Raw genomic sequence first — 18,434 nt, 5'->3', positions numbered from 1 at the left:
TTATTGGCCTTTGCGGGTTGCAGCTATCGATGGGTCAGTTGCTATTGATCTCACTTTCCAGTGCCTTTCTGGAAGTCTCGTAATCTCTTCTGCTTACCCTCACGAAAGTCACCATCTTGCTTTGTCTTGGAACAAGCCTTTTGCCCCTCGAAATTGCAACTCGCTCCATCGTTCATCCAATTGCTACCGATTTCAGCCACAATATAATAAAGAAGGCTGGGCTAACTCTATGGAGTTAGAGATATCTGCACTCTGTGGAGTGCCCTGTCTGCTAGACGAATCCCTGGCGATCCTCCCCCGATAAAGCCGCTGATTTACTGGTGACTTCTCGAAGTGGCTCTCGCTCAGACTTCTGCATATCTCCACGGGGTCGGCATCAATGTAACCTTAAGCAGCTAGCCTACCTTACGATATAGATATGACGCCACCAGACACCACGTGAAGGCATGGTCATTGCTCCCCTGGCCTGGGCAGCAGATCGCCTAACTACTCAAGTCCGCTATTTTTCCGCTACTGTTGGGTGATATGCGCATAATTGCATAATGATTACCTTCACACTTGGGGTAGTTTATTCAGATATTGCCATGCACCGGGCTGCATCAGCCTTCAGGTCCTTGCGCTACTCTCATAGCCCTATGCCGAGATACCATCTAGAGGGATGTACAGGGTGGGTATTCCTGTCAAGCCACCACACGGGCGCTAGATAGCAAGGGACCTTGCAGTAGAAGACGATTAAGGTGTGGCAAATAGTAATCTCTTGGTTTCTCAGCTAATACTAGACATATTCAGCGATTGCTCTAAGTCTTTAAATGCATGAGGGAGGAAGAGCCAACCAGAACACAACCCACAAGCTTTCGTTCACACTATGTATAACAATAAGAGGGCTTCGAGTACAAGTCCTTCAAGTAACTGCCGTAGTTACTACGTAGCAACTCTTTAAGGACAGAATAGTTTCTTCAAAGACCGTAATTGTGCTGCGACTTCCTGCGCGAATATATATTCGCCATGAGAGATATACACCTAACTAGTGCATGGATTTGAGTACCATATTGCATTCGTTACTTCTACCGCTGTTTAAGAAATCGGATTAGCAGCTCCTATATAAACAAATCTCGACTTCAGCGCAATAATCATTCTCGGAGATTGTTTTTGTACGCCGGGCCCGGGGCATGGTCTGGAATCTCCTATTTTTATCCTTCGAATCGATACCTTAGGCTTAAGGCAGTAAAGGCAAGTCATCTCCGGCTGGAGAGGTGCGCAGGTTCGGTTCCTGTCTTGGCCGATCTTTAGAACTCCTTACTCTTTTTTTTTTTTTTGATCGGTTTTGATTTCGAGGTGAGGTGAATGTGATTAGCCTTATACACGTAATTTTTCAAAGCGCAGTCTCATATTTCGCGGCCAGATACCTAACTGCAGACAAGGTCCACGGGTGCGGATATTTGATCCTCGGCTAGTTGCGGGTGTTTCCCAGCCGCCCACCACCTTCGTCTCTCGCCAACACCATCGAGGAAAGCACCAACTACCCCGGTTTCACTCAGCCTCGAGTGGACTTGAAGTCGTATGATTGATGCCAAATTCCACCTACAATGATTCTTGGCTGACTCCAGCGGCTGGAGATGGAAGCTAGAAGCTCCTCGCGGCCCGGAAACGTGTCGGAGCGGACCTACCAGCGCACCTACAAGGCGTGTATTCCCTGTCGGCAGAGGAAGGCTAAATGCGACCTGGGTGAACATTCCGATGGGACTCCCATCGGTCCACCTTGTGCTAAATGCCGGAGAGAGCAGAGACAGTGCGTTTTTAGCGAGTCGAGAGCCTGGGAGAGGAAGAAGAAGCGAGGTCGGTTATCCGGTGGTTGAGACCTATGCGTGTATTTTTTCTAATCACTGACGGATGTTTGTGGAGCAGACTCACAAGAGGATAATGCCTCCACACCCAATGCACGCAGGAAGCTGTCTAGTAAGGCTCGGCTTGGTGATGAGGAGCAAGAGATCCGCCAGCGTGATCGGGCTTTGGACAGCAATGCCAATGGGCATACGAATAATCAACCTTATCATGTAGAGGGCTCGCACACTCGCCATCAGTCGACATCTACTCTGGATAATTCCATGATGCGCACTGTTGTTTCCAGTGGGAATGACGCTCTTAACATACTCTTCGAGGCAGCAGCTCACAGGCAAGAGGTTGACTTAGCGGATCAAGAAATGCACTCGCGAAACACACCAAATAGCACAAGCTACGGAGTCGGCCGTGGAAGTTCATTCGGTCCTTACTCAGCAGCTACGCCTGATGTGCCTTCTAAGACCATTCATCCGGTTGAACTATCCTTTGCTACGCAAGAAGTGCTTGGCATCTGGGAAGCATGTCGATTCGTCATGATGGGATGGTTTACATCTAGGGAAGCCGTCACCCTGATAGACCTGTAAGTGTGGAGTATATGCTAGACCGCGAAGAGCGCATCTAAACAGTCTATCTACTAGCTTCTTCGAGAATATGTCCTCCTTGTCACCAATCTTGACTCATTTCTACGCAGACCACCAGCATCATCGCGAACTTATCACCTGTGACCCGATTTTATGCTGCACGATTTTGATGCTCTCTTCTCGGTATCATATCTTACCCGGGCCTGGCGGCGAGTCAAGGAATTTTTTCATCCATCATCGACTCTGGCAGCACTGCCAACAGCTGGTCACACGGCTTATGTTCGGGCAGGAGAGGGCTTTAAATTCGAAACTCCGAAGAATTGGAACAATCGAGGCTCTTTTGTTGATGTCGGAGTGGCATCCTCGATCTCTGCACTTTCCTCCCGAAAGCGATGGGTGGGATTCTGACTTGATCATCAGAGCCCCTCAGCCTAGAGATGAGGATGGCTCGTCTAAGAATCGGTTCCTAGAGGATCTAATTGAGCCTGCCAAAAGATCCGACCAAATGTCCTGGATGTTACTTGGCGCCGCACTTTCGCTTTCCCACGAGTTGGAGATTTATGAGATTGACGACGAAAAGCAGAGTTGGGCTACAGCATATCAAGGCTGTATACCGAGCGAGCAGATCAAACTTCGACGACAGCGAGTGCAACGCTTATTATACGTGTATATCAACCAGCTTGCATGGCGGATAGGCTGTGTTTCATTGATGCCACAGAGCTTAAACCATGCGATTTTAAATCGACAAACCACCAGGGATTTGAGGAAGTATAGCGACCAATGGCTATCATTTATGGATTCTTGGATGGAACTCACTAAGCTTGCGAAATCCGTGACGGACATGTTTTTCCCCTCAGCCGACTTTGCCCGACAGCAATTACATAGCGGACGTTACATTGATCTTTTAGACCACTTCCGCCCTCTTCTACTGAAATGGAAGGAGGAGCATCTTAAACCCGGAGGTATGGCGTTTCCTGGTACTACACTCCGATCTTTGTGTCGACTGATTATACTACAGTGCTCCAGAAACAGTTCTATGACGACCTTTTTATAGAGTACCATTTTGTTCGAGCTTATACCCATTCAATTGGTATGCAAGCTGTTGTTGAACGTGTGGTCGCGGACAGTAACCCTAACGTTGAAATCCGTGCGACAAATATTGACCCAGTCGATTTCGAGTATATTCAAGAAGTCATCGAAGGATGTTGCCAGATATTGCAGAAGGTGACCGAGCTGGGTGAAACAGGGGCCCTGAAGTTCTCTCCCATTCGTGTGTTCCTTCGCATCACAACATCTTCCATCTTCTTAATGAAGGCACTGAGTATTGGCACACGCCATGCTCGGCTACGCGAGTCTTTGGATGTCCTCGAACGTTGTATACAGGCCTTGAAGTCTAATGCACTAGACGACATTCACCTGAGTACGCGCTATGCTGCTTTGTTGGAAACCCATGTGTCGCGTTTGAGGCGAAACCTGCTCTCGTCATCCAAGGTAACAAGAAGCCATGGGTGTACCGCTCGTTCTTCCTTGGGGCCGCTGCAAAATACCGACACTGAAGGTAGCACACCAACAATGGATGTTTCTGCCACGCAAACAATGCCTGATTTGGGGTTTGTGCCTTCATTTAATGATCTTGCTGCGGACGACTGGCTTTCTCTGCCATTCGATCCATCAATGGCTCCCTTCGGAATTAGTAGTGGAGGACAATTCCCAGCGTATGAGGGAGGCGCTCTGAACTTCATCTGGAACTTACCTCCGTGAAATCAAGGAGAAAACTTTAATAGTTGTGTGGTTCGGAAATTTTCAACTATAATTACGGAGCAGAAAACGAGAAATGACAGAGCTCGCACCTACACGGTTAGCACATACGAATCTCAGTCACTCGAGACATCAACAATCACGACCATCAGTAGTCCATATTGTTACATATCAATATGAGTGGCTTTGCCGATCATGAGATCGAATCATATCACTACCATCAGAAGGGAAAGCACCGGGCTGATAAGCTACCGGACAAGGAACTCGCTATATCGACTTTCCTTGATGAATTGAAAACGTCAATTGATCACTTACTGGGCGTCGGCGTCGCTCTCGGATTAAACGCAGAGACACTCACAACTCTCACACAACAACGCGAAATGGGAAAGCATCAGCCTTCGGCGGTGATGACACAGTTGCTTGGTACCGGGAATAGCTCCGAGAGTAATTCAATATTCCAGAGCCAGACCCGGGGCAATGGTGCCAGGTTCGATGAAATGGATCGGGACGTGACACACATTCAACAAGAGGAAACAGTGATTGGAATCAAGCTGCAATCAAAGCCTCAATGCTGTGTTTGTTTCGACACTGTCTGGGCCTGCCGCAGTCGTCGTTTGAGATGTGCTCACCTTTGGTGTCTCGGATGCCTCAAAAACTCTTTTGAGAGAGCCAGGATGGACGAAAATCTATTTCCACCTAAGTGCTGTGGTGCGCCTATTCCTGTGTTTAACATTGAAGCAGTGATGTCAAAGCATGAAATGGAGTCATTCAAGAATGCCGAAGTGGAGTTCTCAACCACCGACAGGATATACTGCAGTAAAGAGGACTGCAGGAAGTTCATAAATCCCAAGAACATCAAAGCAGATAGAGCGACCTGCCCGTACTGCCTGGCACACACATGCCGGATGTGTAAAGGCCCCTACCTCGCTGACAATAAATGCCCGGGGGACTTAGCACTCCAAGCTACACTGGCACTAGCAACCCAAAGAGGCTGGCAGCGTTGCTTCTCGTGCCGGGCCGTGGTGGAGTTGACTCAAGGCTGTTTCCACATACAGTAGGTTGTCCATGTCACCTCTTGTACTGAAATATCCTTACTAAAATGAGCACAGCTGCTCGTGCGGAGCCCAGTTCTGCTACCTTTGCGGCTCGAAATGGAAATCTTGTAGATGCAACAGTACCGATGAGGTACGCTGGCACCAAAGACGAGGGCAATTTCAGAGGGAACATCGTCGTCACGATCCAGATAGAAATAATGAGGACCGGAGATGTGTGCACCTCCCGTCAAACTTTGTGCGCGAGGAGAGAACTGGACCCTCGTTCATGTGTGATATGTGTGACGACAGAGATCGGGAAACTATCATGAGATGCCGTCAGTGTCCCTTTAGGATATGCCCTCGGTGTTGGCTACGTCGATTGGTTCAACAATGAGCATGCCTGAACATGAGAATGTGACTTGCTCCAATGCATGTGTCGACGGCATTCACGATGACCGGCTAAACTAGTCAAACTGGGCCATATCGTGGGCGTAGTAGATTGAAGCATCCTGTATATCGAGATATCTTTGTTGAGAGTGATAAAGAACGGGAATTATAAATAACCCTGCATTTTCCGGATTTTCGTGAAAGACAGCCCAATACGAAGAAACAAGCGTGGGTAAATGGGAAATTTGCCTGAGGCAAAGGGAGTTCCCGGGATTGACAGGAGCACGTGACCTACCAAGTCACGTTGAGGCGAAAAAAAGCCTTCCAACTTAAAAGATGATGCGAAGTGCCAGTTCTCCATCGCGACCCCAGTTTTTTGCCGTTTACAATCACATAACCCGGTCGGTTAGCTTTCGATAGCTCCCGATATTTGTCGTCTATCTGGAGACATTCACAATCGACTTCCCTCGCGTTACCTCCGCGCTTCGAAGCTCCCCCGATTCGCCTCCGTGACGTTCCTTGACCCAAACAGCTAAGCTGGACGAAGCTGTTCCTCGACTCTCGCCGCATTCAACTCAACCTCATCCTTTTCCTTCGCATACTATATACACATAAAACATGGATCACTCCAGAGATCCCTGCCCCTGGGTTGCCCTGAGTGATTTCGGCGGTGCCTTCTGTATGGGTGTAGGTTTTTTCCGGCTGAAGTCCGCTTGATGGATTGTATCTGGATCTAACAGGGTTGTCTTCTAGGCTATTGGTGGTGCTGTCTGGCACGGTGTTAAGGGATACCGAAACAGCCCCTACGGCGAGCGACGGATAGGAGCCATCACAGCCATCAAGGCGCGCGCGCCCGTCCTTGGTGGTAACTTCGGTGTCTGGGGTGGTCTATTCTCAACATACGACTGCGCGATTAAGGGCATTCGGAAGAAGGAGGATCCTTACAATGCTAGTATGTTATTCTGGGTGTAATGCGGCCCACGGAGCTTGAGCTAATACGGACTCAGTCATTGCTGGTTTCTTCACTGGTGGCTCTCTGGCCATCCGTGGTGGTGTCAAGGCTGCCAGGAACTCTGCCATCATGTGCGCTGTCTTCCTGGCTGTCATTGAGGGTGTTGGTATTGGTTTCCAGAGGATGATGGCCGACAACACAAAACTAGAGGTAATTCCTTTCGAACATTCTAGCCATACTCGTGGATTTGATTTGACTCTTCGTCGAACTAGCTCCCCCCCGCACCTCCTTCAGGTGACAAAGCCGTCGCTTAAACGATCGAACCGCCGATCTTTAAAAACCTACGATTCCTCGCGTCCAGCTGTATGCCCATAAACGTCCCTGCTACATTATATCACATTACATCTCTCTTCTCCGGTGTTAGGTCTGTCTGGCTCATATTCTCAGGATGCATGGTATAGAGGTTCTTTATTTTCGAAGCCCGCTTCTATTCCCCCCTCAATCTATTGCCTAAAGAACTGGTTCTCACCGGCGATTTCTTTTGGATTTATACAGCCTTGCATTGTTGCTTTTCTCCTTAATTCAGGGAGGCGAAAAGAAGGTCCGTCTTGTTTGACGCAGATCCTCGATTGGCGACCGGGAACATGTTACCATATGTTTTTCTAATTCTTGTACATTACTATATTGCCAATACCAGGATAAATGCGATGCTCGGGTTCTGCCGTGGACTTTGCTTTTTCGAGTATTGCTGGTTATTGTTATTGATTTGCCGCTGACACCATCTCGACGTTCATTTCGCCTTGCTTCGCGTGATCGTCAACCAGGCTGCCGCCCCCGAACCCAACGTCACTCTAAACAATCGGAACAAAACACAACGCAATCCCATCGGAATAAGTATACTACTGATCAAGTTAGAAAACAGATAATATGATGATAGACAGCCTAAGCATGGTCCCGACCCCAACATTCAGACCAACCCTCATCATCCACGGCGGCGCCGGCGCCCTCCACGGCTCGACCCTCCCTCCAGACCTCTACGCAAAGTACCACGCTTCCCTCCTCTCCTACCTTCGCTCTACACAACACCTCCTCCATGATGGCGCCTCTGCTCTCGACGCTGCCGTCCATGCGGTCTCACTCATAGAAGACGACGAGCTCTTCAATTGCGGGCGCGGCAGCGTCTTTACCTCCGCCGGGACAATCGAGATGGAAGCTTCGGTGATGGTCACTTCCGTTAGACGAGAATACGACGTATCCAACAACGCAGAGACTCTGAAGCGCGGCTCCGGTGTAATCGGGATCAAGAACGTGCGACATCCGATTCATTTAGCGAAAGAGGTCCTTCTCCGCATCGGACAGGATGAGAATGGGGATGTGGTTGACGGCGAAGGTGGAAATATGCATTCACAGCTTGTCGGTCCTTATGTTGAGGAACTAGCGGAGAAATGGGGGCTGGAGTTTAAGCCGGATGCATGGTTCTGGACTAGGCAGAGGTGGGAGGAGCATCGGAGGGGCCTGGAGGGGCCTTGAGGGGGCTGGCGCGGAGGCACAGCCTGAGGTGACTGTTGGGGGTGATTATCGTTCCTATCCAAGCCAGGGGACTGTTGGGTGTGTTTGTTTGGATCAGTGGGGGAATTTGGCTGTTGCAACGAGTACGGGTGGGTTGACGAATAAATTTCCAGGGAGGGTGGGCGATACACCGACCCTTGGGGCGGGGTTTTGGGCTGAAGCATGGGATGTGGAAGCTGATAGTCTGAGTTCTTCATTCGAGGACCAATCTGGAGGCTTAGTGAACCTGCCACAATCCGACAACAGGCAGTTATTTAGGGCCGTTCCGAAGTCTATCTGGGACATGACTCTTGGGGATTGTTTACCAGCTCTGCCTCGATTTTTGCGAGACAGTTTTGAGTCCTCGCCTGCCCAAACCCCGAATACGCGCTTGATTCCACGTCCGACATACAGTGATCGAAAGCTAAAGTACCCATCGCGGAAGCGACGAGCGGTCGCCGTCTCAGGAACAGGAAATGGAGACTCCTTCCTGCGTACTGCTGCTGCTCGGACGGCGTGCGCTAGGGTGCGGTATTCTCAGAAGACGGTCACTCTCGCTGAAGCTGTTACCGCTGTAGCGGGTGCGGATGGCGAGCTTCAACAATCTGCTGGACGTAGATGGAACAAAACGAATGAAGGAGTAGGCGGCATTATTGGAATCGAGGCCGAGTTTGACGATGATCGCTCGCCATCGTTCTCGGACCTGCGTCGAGGTAAGGTGGTCTTTGATTTCAATTGCGGGGGCATGTTTCGCGCTTGGATTGAGGAGGATGAGCATGGCAGCGAGATTGAAAGAGTGATGGTGTTCAAAGAACCATATTGATGATTCTTTTGGATAGAGCCGGTGATGGCTGACCGGCATAGACACAGGTATATAGAGAGCATAGATACAATCCAGACATCCTCAAAGCTCAAATTCCCCCTTTCAAGCTTGAGACTTAGAAGTTTTCAAATGATACAGGCAAGAGCCTTGCTATGACTATGCTCTGCAGCTTCACTATTCTTCACTGGAGCGGCTCTGAAGATCTTGATGGCTCATCTAAGGGAAAGATGGGGTTAACCGGCGCACCCGAGGACTATGAATTTTTGCAGATTCTCGCCATATACCATGAAAGCCTAGTCAGTTCCGTTAAAATGCAACCACAAATGAGTTAGGGAACCTTCTGCCAAATCCGCTGAAGGTATTTGCCTCAGTAGCTCTAATCTATGCCACCTGGCTTCCAGTTTACATCGAGCTCATCATCGATAGGGGACGGAAACCGATAGACACCTACACTGAAGATCTTGAACATTAGTGGTGACGGAATTTGCGAATGACCAATGACCAATGGCCATGGAAAAGATTGAAGTGCGCAGATCTTGTGAAGGAGCAGACTGCATAGTCCAAGAATGGCCTTGATGAAACGCAGCTTCATTGTGCAGAGAGTGACGAGATGCCTCGCCGCTAGAGTACACAGGGTGATATTGACAGCAAATGCGGTTTCAGCCAAGGCAACTTGTGAAGAATCCTTGTTGAGCTACAGCATATCCGAAAGCACGAAGTGACTGTGCACAGAGTACCTGAATCATGCGCCTGCCTCGTCTCGAGGGCAGGACAGTGGAGACAATTCTGGGGAAGAGCATCCATTCATGATTCAGCTAGACTTGAGCTGGATTAGCGCGCTGCTTTCCCCAAGCTTTCTGCTCGGTTAAGGGTTTGAATGGCCTTGTTTTTCTGGACTCGAGCTCTATATGCATACAGTAACTAGCCAGTAGCTACAACTAATGCGCCTCAGCAAAAGATCTACCAGAAATTCTCCTTGTTTCGAACCCCTACGGAAGTAATAAAAAGTCGAGACAAGAGACTCAGCTCTTATTTTACTACCGAAGTAACATCTTATCAGGCTTGTAGTTCAACAAAAATAATAGTCAAGGCAACGAGAAACCTCCATCAACAACGATATTCGACCCGGTCATGTAGCTTGACGCATCCGACGCACAGAAGAGATAAACCTGTAGTATACCATTAACACACGATAACAACTGCTCATCCAGAGAATGAAGACTCACCCCTTTCAACTCATACGGCGACGCAAACCGCCTGGCCGGGACCTGAGCGCGCCACTTTTCAACCATATCCGGCGCCGCATACGCCATCATTGAAGTCTCGATATACCCCGGCGACACGGCATTGACTCGCGCAAAGTCCACCCATTCCACGGCGAGCGACTTGGCTAGCTGGAGGACCCCGGCTTTGGAGGCATTATACTGTTGTTCGTAGTTAGAGACGTATCCAACTCTGGCGCCTAAGAAAGAAATATGCAGAAGGATAAACTCACAGCAGCCTGTCTCTGTGGCGTATTGACCAATGTCGCACTAACAGACGCGGTAAACACCACATTTCCGTGCCCCTGCTTCTTGAAAACTCTCGCCGCAGCCTGCGCGGTATAATATGCTCCGTTGACATTCACGTCCATTATCTCCTGGAACTGGGAGGGGGTGTACTCCTCTCCCGCGTGTTCGGAGCAGATCCCGGCATTCGCGACGATGATGTCTAGCTTACCGAAGTCGGCGACGATTTGCTCGATTGCGGAGGAAATCTCGTCTGGCTTGGTGACGTCTGCTTTGTATGCGGCGCATTTTGTCGAGTAGGCTTTGGACAGGGAGGTGGCTGTTTCGGGGGCGGATGTGGTCGTGTTGTAGATTATTGCGATCTGATTGAGAATCCTTGGTTAGCTGTTGAGGGTTTGTGTTGATTGGGAATGTGAGCATTACCTGTGCTCCTGCTTCTGCGTAGGCTTTGCAGATGGATAGACCGATGCCTCGTCCGCCGCCTAACTTTTGTAAGCCAGAAAATGACAGAGAGTAAAGATAGGTAATACCCACCGGTTACGGCAGCTACTTTGCCGGTCAGGTCAAAGAGCTTGGGAGCTGGAGAGTCATCAGGCTTGAAGAGAACCATTGTGCGAGGTGGTGATTGTAAAAGCTCGTCAAAAGGATATTGGAAAACGAGACCTACATTGTTGCTTTCTTCTTATATAGTAAGTTCAAGATGCTTAAACAGCCAGATGTGTGTGTAAAGAGTATCAACAAAGCTTGTCCCTCTCAGTTCAGATCACTTGATCTGTCGGCTCGAGGGTATATCTGCAAATAGATCCACCTTGATCGTCTCGGGGCTGCTCCAGAGATCGGAAGGGGTTCGAGATACCCAAGTAAGAGTGCCGGCAGTTTAGATGCCCAATCTGCAGGGTGAACTATGATTTTTATCTTTGGGATTAACCTGTACTGCTACCCAGCTCGAGAGGAACATACAGATGAGATTGTTGATGAAAGAGACTTCGCGAAAGCTGTATAGCTTTAATCTACCATGTACTTCTAGGATACAACAACCAGACCAAGATCACCACCCAAACCTATCAAGAATTGAATTCCGCCAGCAAAAACCCATAATGCCCTAGTGGGCCACATTCTCCTGGTGGTGAACATGCTCACTCTCACCCTTTTCAACCGGAATCTCTCCAGCCGTAGGCTCAACGGAAGCGAACTCGTTCTTGCGCATAACCTCTTCTTCCTTGAGCCTGTACCTCTCTGGTCTCTTAAGCGAGATAGCTTCCTTGTCACGAAATACGAGGAGAGGTGGATTGGTTCGGTAGTACTCATCCATATCTTCAAGAGTTCGACCTGCGGTCTCGGGGTAGAAAAGATACATAGCCGGTACCATCGCAGCGTTAAGGGCAATCCAGATGATGTAAAAGCGCCAGCCGAGATTTTGAATACCGATAGGTGTAATCTCCACGACCATGAAGTTTAGAATCCAGTTTGTTGCAGCTCCGATCGCAGCACCCTTTGTTCGCATGGTGAGGGAATTGATCTCAGTCGGGTACACTGTATGACCACGTCAGATCCTTATAACAACGATAAAGAGAATGAGATACTTACGCCACGGCACGCCCTGCATCCCAATTCCGAAGAAAACATAGTAGAGGAAGAAGAATGCCACCGAGGCTGATGCAACCTGTTGTGCATTCGGATAACCAGGCATTTCATTGTATCGAATCAGCGCGGTAATGATGATGTAGCAGAAGCACTGCCCTGCTGCACCGAAGATCATGAGATTGCGACGTCCCCATCTGTCAACTTGACGAATACCAAGAAGAGACCAAAGCAGGTACTGGACGCTGTTGCAGGCGGCCAAGAGTCGAGCCAAGTTCGCACTTAATCCAACGGATGTCGTTAGCACTGTCGGCATGTAATAAGATGTGACATTAATGCCTGTTATAGCAAGTAAGTTAGCAATGTCTGGTATGAGTTAAGGCAGGGTTGTTTCTACCTGCAAACTGTTGCATAGACTGGGTGCCCATTCCAAGGATAAGACGACGAATCGTCTTGGTACCAGATTTGTTCGAACCGCGTCCTCGAAGAAGCTCGCCCCAACTCATACCATTGCTGCGTTCGTACTCGACAGCGTATTTAATGCTCTGCAGTTGAGATAGAACGAAGGGGTCCGTTTGGGGCTTGTCCTCGATATCTGACAAGATCTTCAACGCTTCATCGTCGCGTCCCTTGATGATGAGCCACCTAGAGGCAGACAATGTTAGTATAGGCGAGTACAAAACAAGAGTAAGCTCTGCACGTACCTGGGAGATTCTGGGAGGAAAGGTACGACCATGTAAATGATGACAATAAAGACCAACTGAAAAGCCAGAGGAAACCGCCAGGCAACAGGGCCGTCAGCGAAGGCGATACCATAATTGATCCAGTTTGACATCGAGAAGCCAACGAGCAAGAGAGCATTCTCTAGAATAACAAGCTTTCCCTTCAACCTGGCCGGAGCTGTCTCAGTCTGCCAGACGGGTACAGTAGAGGAGTTTATTCCATTTCCAATTCCTGAAACAATTCGTCCAACGATCATATGGCCGATACTGTAGGAAGTAGTTTGGAGGACTGCCCCGACAGTCATGATAGCAATGGCGAAAATGACAGATCTCTTGCGCCCTAGCTTACCACCTAGCCAGGTAGCAATGATGGCGCCCAAGAAACATCCGACGTTGTAGATGGCCGTGACGGTGCTGAGAACATTGGTCCTCGAAGGACCTTCTAGATCATGCACACGAAGGTAGTCCGGCGAGATAACGACACCACCAAATACTCCCTAAACACTCATTAGCACACTTTCCGGGTGGCGTGCGTATTAAAGCTTGCCTGATCGTAACCATAGAGCGCCATGTCAGCACCACATCCAACAGCAAACCAAAAGGTCAACCGTCCTCCCCGGAGGCCGCCCGAAGGCTTGAGGTGCTCAAGAAATCCCATCGTTCACGGGATAGAAGGGAGGGAAAAGAATATCAGCTAACTGACCTGTATAGCTCGGGCTGAGATATGATGGGTTTATACATGTTTATATATGTGCTCCACAATTGCACGATACATAGTCAGTCCTATGTCCGGAATCTGCCGCATGGTTTAGCTTCCCCACGGGGACGGAACAAAAGTCGCGCAAGTGAGATGACGATGTTGCGGCTTGGGTATCCACTAATCTCCTGTTCCATCACCAAAATGAGAAAAACAAAACTCTCTTACTCGAGACGACATGCTAAGTAAGATCGACTGTCCCTCGAGACGAGTAGGTATGGCTTGTTGGAAGCTCATTGGACAGGCACTGGTTTTTGGTAGATGAAACTTGAATCCTGAACCAAGCACGTTTCTCCAAAAGCTCGGGGAGGACGCTGGTTTCACGGACCCTCCGGCCTTGGAGTTCTGTCGTCATATATTCCGTCAAGAATAGCTGCGCGTTTCGAGTAGCGAAAGGGCGGGGGCTACTGTTCATTCCAGACTGATCGGTTGTACCTCGGATAAAGATATCGCACAGCCTAAGATAGCAGCTCTCAGTTCTTTTGCGACTTTCTCCTCAATCAGACTTTCTGTCAATCTTGGTTCAGTCTTGGAATTTGCGAAGATGACTGCCTTCAACCTTCCTCCTAGGATGAAGGCGCTAGGTAAGGTGGCCCCAAGGAGCGCATGGCGGCTATGGATGCACTGACCTGGCTGGATAGAGTATGCTGCTGCTAGGGAACCGCGTGTCGTTGACAAGCCCCTTCCGGATGTTAGGGAGAATGACTTGTTGGTACTGTTTTCCTGTCTCATTTGAAAGGGCTGAAAGGAGCTGATGCCGTACAGATCAAGGTCAAAGCGTGCGGTGTCTGCGGCACCGATCTGCATATTCACGATGGAGAGTTCGGAGCACAGGTAGGTCTAGACAGACTAGGTTGTCCGTCAATGGTGCCTTACAGTTTATAGTTTCCGGTTGTTCCAGGTCACGAAACCGTCGGTGTGGTGGCAGCATTTGGTTCGAAAGTGAAGGGATTTTCTGTCGGAGATCGGGTGGTGGCAGATAACTCAGAGCTATGCGGCGAGTGCTTTCATTGTCGTCGCGGGAGCGAGCTCTTTTGTGAGAACTTCGTTGCGCACGGTGTGATGGTTGACGGTGGCTTCGCCGAGTACGCCGTCTACCCAGCGAAAAGGGTATTCCATATCAAAGGTATTTCGGATGTTGACGCAACACTGATAGAGCCTGCAGCCTGCGCAGCACACGGGATTGATAAGATCGCACCGGACATGGGCTCGAGAGTGTTGTTATTCGGTGCTGGCCCCACTGGTCTTGTCCTCGCGCAGCTGCTGCGTTTGAACGGAGGATGTCATGTTGTTGTGGCGGCACCAGCGGGGGTCAAGATGGAGCTTGCAAGGTCTCTTGATGCTGCAGATGAGTATATAGATCTTCCACGAAATAAAGACGCGTCGGCGACTGTGCTTGAGAAACTGGAGAAGGCCAACCCTTATGGATTTGACATTGTGGTCGAGGCAACGGGGAGTGCCCAGGTACTGGAGAGGTCTCTCGACTTTGTTCGCAAAGGAGGAAAGCTGGTCGTCTATGGCGTGTATAACGACGATGACCGAGTTTCGTTGCCTCCGAATAGAATCTTCAAGGACGAAATCCAAATTCTCGGATCGTTCAGCGAGATGAACAAATTTCCAGCAGCAATCGCTTATCTCGGTAAGTTTACTTGTTGCTCTGGGAAGACGATCCTAGGGACTAACTGATACCTACTAGAATCCGGCAAGGTTCGTGTCAACGGCATAGTTAATCAAACCTTCCGAGTAGAGCAGTGGGAAGAATGCTTGGACGCAATGAGGACGAAGAAGGTCATTAAGGCAGCCATTGTGTTTGACTAGCGATGTCTCGCATAATTGAATGTGTGTCGCAAACGAGGAGTCCAGTGTGTAGAAAGCTTAGAACTCAAGCAGAGCCCTCTTGCAAGTGAACTTGCCTGGTCTTCAAGGTCCTCGCCGTCCTCCCCTCTACGATGTTTACTCTTTGTCTAGCGATTGGGGTTGTTAAGATCTCAAATCCTGTAATTGGCCCACTATCCTATCTCTAAGCATAGCTTAGAATAATACTACGATGCGGGAGAAAAGTAAAGTACATCCTGTGCTACTTAAAGGTTGGAGGCCAATAACTCCAATTAAACTTCTCTAAGCAGTCTAGCCTGTTCTATAACCTCGAACTTCGAGTAAATGTCTTCAGGCAACATCCTCTCCTTATTCTCGCCTCTCCACACCACCAGTTTGTCAAGCTCAGCATCGTATTTGACAACGGCACCTGCACCGCACTCCTTGACCGCGGAGATGATACGCCTAATGACAGCGACCAAATTCTTGATGTCCGCCTGGTGTGCATCCTCCCATGCAATCAAGTTCTCTGCAATGTTCTCGACTGTGGGGCGTTCGAATGAACCATTTCTGTGATAAGCCCGGGAGAGATTCGGTGTCTGCGACAACCACATCTGAGGGAGGACCTCGTCGACCTCAATGAGCTTTTTGTAAGTACGTGTTCTGATCTCAAGAGTGGATTCGATTGGTACGACTCGGCCTTCTTCTTTGATCTTCAGGGCTGACTTGTACGAGCCCGCGTAGGTAGGCTTGTTGGCGGAAGAGAGAGAAAGGGATTTGAGCATGCCAGCGATATTTTCGTTATTGACCGAAGCTCGGGGCTTTATGGCGGCAGATGTCTTCTCCAAGGACGTCGCGATGCATCCATCTGTCTCATAGCGCACCACGAGCTTCATGTCACCAAGCTGGTACGAGATGATCCTGTGATGGCCCGTACTGCCGTCCACCTGTTCCGTCGTGTATGCCTTCTCGAATTCGTGACCATATCTTATGAACTCGTGCGCAGCAATTATCTCGTGCGTTTTGGTCTCTGAACGACAGAAGATGGCGGTGTTGTTCACGACCTCAACCTCGATAGTGAAGGGCTCCAACCCAAACCTGGCTAGCTTGGGATTAACGAACGACAAAAGCTTGCGGATGTTGTTGCGATCAGTCACAAGAGAGACTGAAGTTATATCGAATGTAGGTTTCGTGAGATAAAGGGCTCGGAAAAGAGGTTCGAGGGGGCTCTCAGGGTGGCGGGCTGCATTTTGGGCGATATAGATGAAGCCAGAGTCTTTCTTGACTTGATGCTGGAGAGCGCTCGGAGGAGTCCATAAAGCAGGGCTACCAGGTACTGCAATGGTCGGAGTAGAGGCATCGGCTTCGATCCAATTGTAGGAAGATAAGTGTTTGACGTTGCTGATGGACTCTTTCTTAGTAGAGCTGTCTGGCCCAGGCCGAGAGATCTCGCCTATTCTGATGGAAGCCATCATGAAGGTTCAGTTAGCGACAAAACTAAGCGTAAAAGAAGATGAATTGGGATAGGAGGGGAAAGGAGAAGAGGGTGAGAGATTCCAGGTTCTGTTGGAAATGGTGCATCCACAGGTTGGTCGAGAATCAGCTTGTGTTTGTCCTGACAACACAACACAGCACATCCACCATCCAGGTGATGCAACCCTTCAGGCATTTGATCCTACCTAGGTAGCAATGGCTTTCTGACATCCGTAACTCAATGCGCTCCTCTGTGTTTTGATGACTGCCTGCAGTCTAAGAAACAGTAGGACATTTTCTCCGGCTTAAGTCTCAATTCACCAATAACTAATAACCAAGTTTCTCGCATAATAATGAGTTAATATACTAAGGGACGTACCTAACTGATAAACCAATGACGGAGAGAAGAGTGGATATTAAGCGGTACTTGTCGGAAATTTAATTGTTGATGATTTTTCCATAGATCTGTCTCTATTAGGATCTTAAATATGATGTAAACAAGTCCATACCCCCAGTATATAGTATGATCATACACCAAGAAGAGCCCCTTTGACATTCCCTTTTAGTTTGGCTCGCCACAATCGATGCTCGTTCAGAAGAAACATCTCCCCGTCTCTTCCGAAGCAGAAATTTGCAACGCCCCCTTCTACCAGAATCCGCCCAAGGAGGTCTCCTCCAGAAGACCAAACGTTGACTCCATCGCCACAGCCGCTATATACATTTCCCTCCAGATCACACTTGATCCCATCTGGGATTGCGTTATCGGCCATTGCGAATAGTCGGCGGTTTGTTAAAAATGGCTGGCCATGATAATGTACGACATCGAAAGCATAGCTGCGAGGCTGTTAGCTCTCATGCGGGATAAGGGATTGAGCTTTTTGCAGGTGTCAAAGAACAACTCACATAGAGGAAGAACGGGTATCGTCGGTAGTGCCGTCACCATGGATCCAGTCCGTGTCAGTGATATAAACCACTTTCTCATCTGGCGAGAAGCAAATGCCATTTGGTCTCCCAAACCCATCTGCAATGGCTCGTATGCTGCCGTCGATCGGGTTATACCGATAAACCTGATTTGGCAATCGTGGAGCTGGCCGATACCCTTGCTCGTAGCCGTAAACTGGATCTGTGAACCATATTGAACCGTCACTGTGGACGACAACGTCATTGACCGAGTTGAACGGCCGCCCGTAAAATTCGCCCTTCAGAAGCGTAGACGTGTATGGCGGCATGGTATGCATGTAGTACAACCCACTAGGCGCCTCCATAGATCCCTGCGAGCATACAAGGATGCCATCATGGTAATTGACTCCCCCATTGCCCATGACAATTGGAACGGATAGTTCTTCGCATGTCACTAGCCCGGTAGAACTAGGCTTGTCAAGCAGAACCTTGGTTATTTGGACTCGCTGCTCGCCTGAAGGATCTTGAATACGGTTGCTGGTGATGAAGAGTTCATTGCGTTCCGCAATAAAAACGCCAGCTTCGTGCGCGAAAGGGTATGATTCGTTCTCGGCGAGCAGCTCAAGTGTCGGTCCCTCACCGATGATGACGCGAAACCGGTCGCTGTGGACAACAAACGAGTTTGAAGTTGACATGATGCTCGGACTTATTACCGAATGATCTAACTGGGGAGGGCGTTTATAGCCTTCATAGCCA

The 18,434-nt window shown here is 49.2% G+C and overlaps 9 protein-coding genes across 9 annotated transcripts; 5 read left to right on the top strand and 4 right to left on the bottom strand.

Annotated features, from left to right (window-relative positions):
• Positions 1-1,616: 1,616 nt before the first annotated feature.
• BJY04DRAFT_204590 (putative C6 transcription factor) lies at positions 1,617-4,181 on the top strand (the record flags this gene model as incomplete). The annotated part of the gene is made up of 4 exons (XM_073713512.1): positions 1,617-1,836; positions 1,903-2,419; positions 2,478-3,382; positions 3,439-4,181. The coding sequence occupies 4 exons, from the start codon at positions 1,617-1,619 to the stop codon at positions 4,179-4,181; spliced, it is 2,385 nt and encodes a 794-aa protein (XP_073576789.1).
• Positions 4,182-4,258: 77 nt separating this feature from the next.
• BJY04DRAFT_44369 (RBR family RING finger protein) lies at positions 4,259-5,641 on the top strand. Its single transcript, XM_073720400.1, has 2 exons — positions 4,259-5,232; positions 5,288-5,641. The coding sequence occupies exons 1-2, from the start codon at positions 4,355-4,357 to the stop codon at positions 5,604-5,606; spliced, it is 1,197 nt and encodes a 398-aa protein (XP_073576788.1). The 5' UTR covers positions 4,259-4,354; the 3' UTR covers positions 5,607-5,641.
• A 174-nt stretch (positions 5,642-5,815) lies between these two features.
• Positions 5,816-7,332, top strand: BJY04DRAFT_176947 (protein transporter TIM17). Its single transcript, XM_073709547.1, has 4 exons — positions 5,816-6,286; positions 6,353-6,551; positions 6,607-6,761; positions 6,824-7,332. Exons 1-4 carry the CDS (start codon positions 6,218-6,220, stop codon positions 6,863-6,865), a joined length of 465 nt encoding a protein of 154 aa, XP_073576787.1. The 5' UTR covers positions 5,816-6,217; the 3' UTR covers positions 6,866-7,332.
• Positions 7,333-8,989, top strand: BJY04DRAFT_176944 (nucleophile aminohydrolase). Its single transcript, XM_073709546.1, has one exon. The coding sequence runs from the start codon at positions 8,020-8,022 to the stop codon at positions 8,920-8,922; it is 903 nt and encodes a 300-aa protein (XP_073576786.1). The 5' UTR covers positions 7,333-8,019; the 3' UTR covers positions 8,923-8,989.
• Positions 8,990-10,007: 1,018 nt separating this feature from the next.
• On the bottom strand, positions 10,008-11,040 carry BJY04DRAFT_227225 (oxidoreductase; the record flags this gene model as incomplete). Its single annotated transcript, XM_073718587.1, has 5 exons — positions 10,008-10,091; positions 10,149-10,346; positions 10,418-10,792; positions 10,854-10,912; positions 10,965-11,040. 5 exons carry the CDS (start codon positions 11,038-11,040, stop codon positions 10,008-10,010), a joined length of 792 nt encoding a protein of 263 aa, XP_073576785.1.
• A 377-nt stretch (positions 11,041-11,417) lies between these two features.
• BJY04DRAFT_227223 (sugar porter family MFS transporter) lies at positions 11,418-13,398 on the bottom strand. Its single transcript, XM_073718586.1, has 5 exons — positions 13,281-13,398; positions 12,716-13,230; positions 12,409-12,656; positions 12,018-12,350; positions 11,418-11,963 (listed from the first exon to the last, which is right to left on the bottom strand). The coding sequence occupies exons 1-5, from the start codon at positions 13,389-13,391 to the stop codon at positions 11,533-11,535; spliced, it is 1,638 nt and encodes a 545-aa protein (XP_073576784.1). The 5' UTR covers positions 13,392-13,398; the 3' UTR covers positions 11,418-11,532.
• A 636-nt stretch (positions 13,399-14,034) lies between these two features.
• On the top strand, positions 14,035-15,308 carry BJY04DRAFT_212937 (zinc-dependent alcohol dehydrogenase family protein; the record flags this gene model as incomplete). Its single annotated transcript, XM_073714735.1, has 5 exons — positions 14,035-14,074; positions 14,132-14,202; positions 14,256-14,324; positions 14,376-15,129; positions 15,187-15,308. 5 exons carry the CDS (start codon positions 14,035-14,037, stop codon positions 15,306-15,308), a joined length of 1,056 nt encoding a protein of 351 aa, XP_073576783.1.
• Positions 15,309-15,598: 290 nt separating this feature from the next.
• On the bottom strand, positions 15,599-16,777 carry BJY04DRAFT_212936 (uncharacterized protein; the record flags this gene model as incomplete). The annotated part of the gene is made up of 1 exon (XM_073714734.1): positions 15,599-16,777. One exon carries the CDS (start codon positions 16,775-16,777, stop codon positions 15,599-15,601), a length of 1,179 nt encoding a protein of 392 aa, XP_073576782.1.
• A 432-nt stretch (positions 16,778-17,209) lies between these two features.
• On the bottom strand, positions 17,210-18,425 carry BJY04DRAFT_44333 (SMP-30/gluconolactonase/LRE family protein). Its single transcript, XM_073720399.1, has 2 exons — positions 17,682-18,425; positions 17,210-17,612 (listed from the first exon to the last, which is right to left on the bottom strand). The coding sequence occupies exons 1-2, from the start codon at positions 18,371-18,373 to the stop codon at positions 17,306-17,308; spliced, it is 999 nt and encodes a 332-aa protein (XP_073576781.1). The 5' UTR covers positions 18,374-18,425; the 3' UTR covers positions 17,210-17,305.
• Positions 18,426-18,434: the final 9 nt, after the last annotated feature.

The sequence above is a fragment of the Aspergillus karnatakaensis genome, assembly GCF_047715665.1.
Source record: "Aspergillus karnatakaensis strain CBS 102800 unplaced genomic scaffold BJY04scaffold_2, whole genome shotgun sequence".
Classification (NCBI taxonomy): Eukaryota; Fungi; Ascomycota; class Eurotiomycetes; order Eurotiales; family Aspergillaceae; genus Aspergillus; species Aspergillus karnatakaensis.
This window is presented reverse-complemented; position numbering and strand designations above follow the sequence as displayed.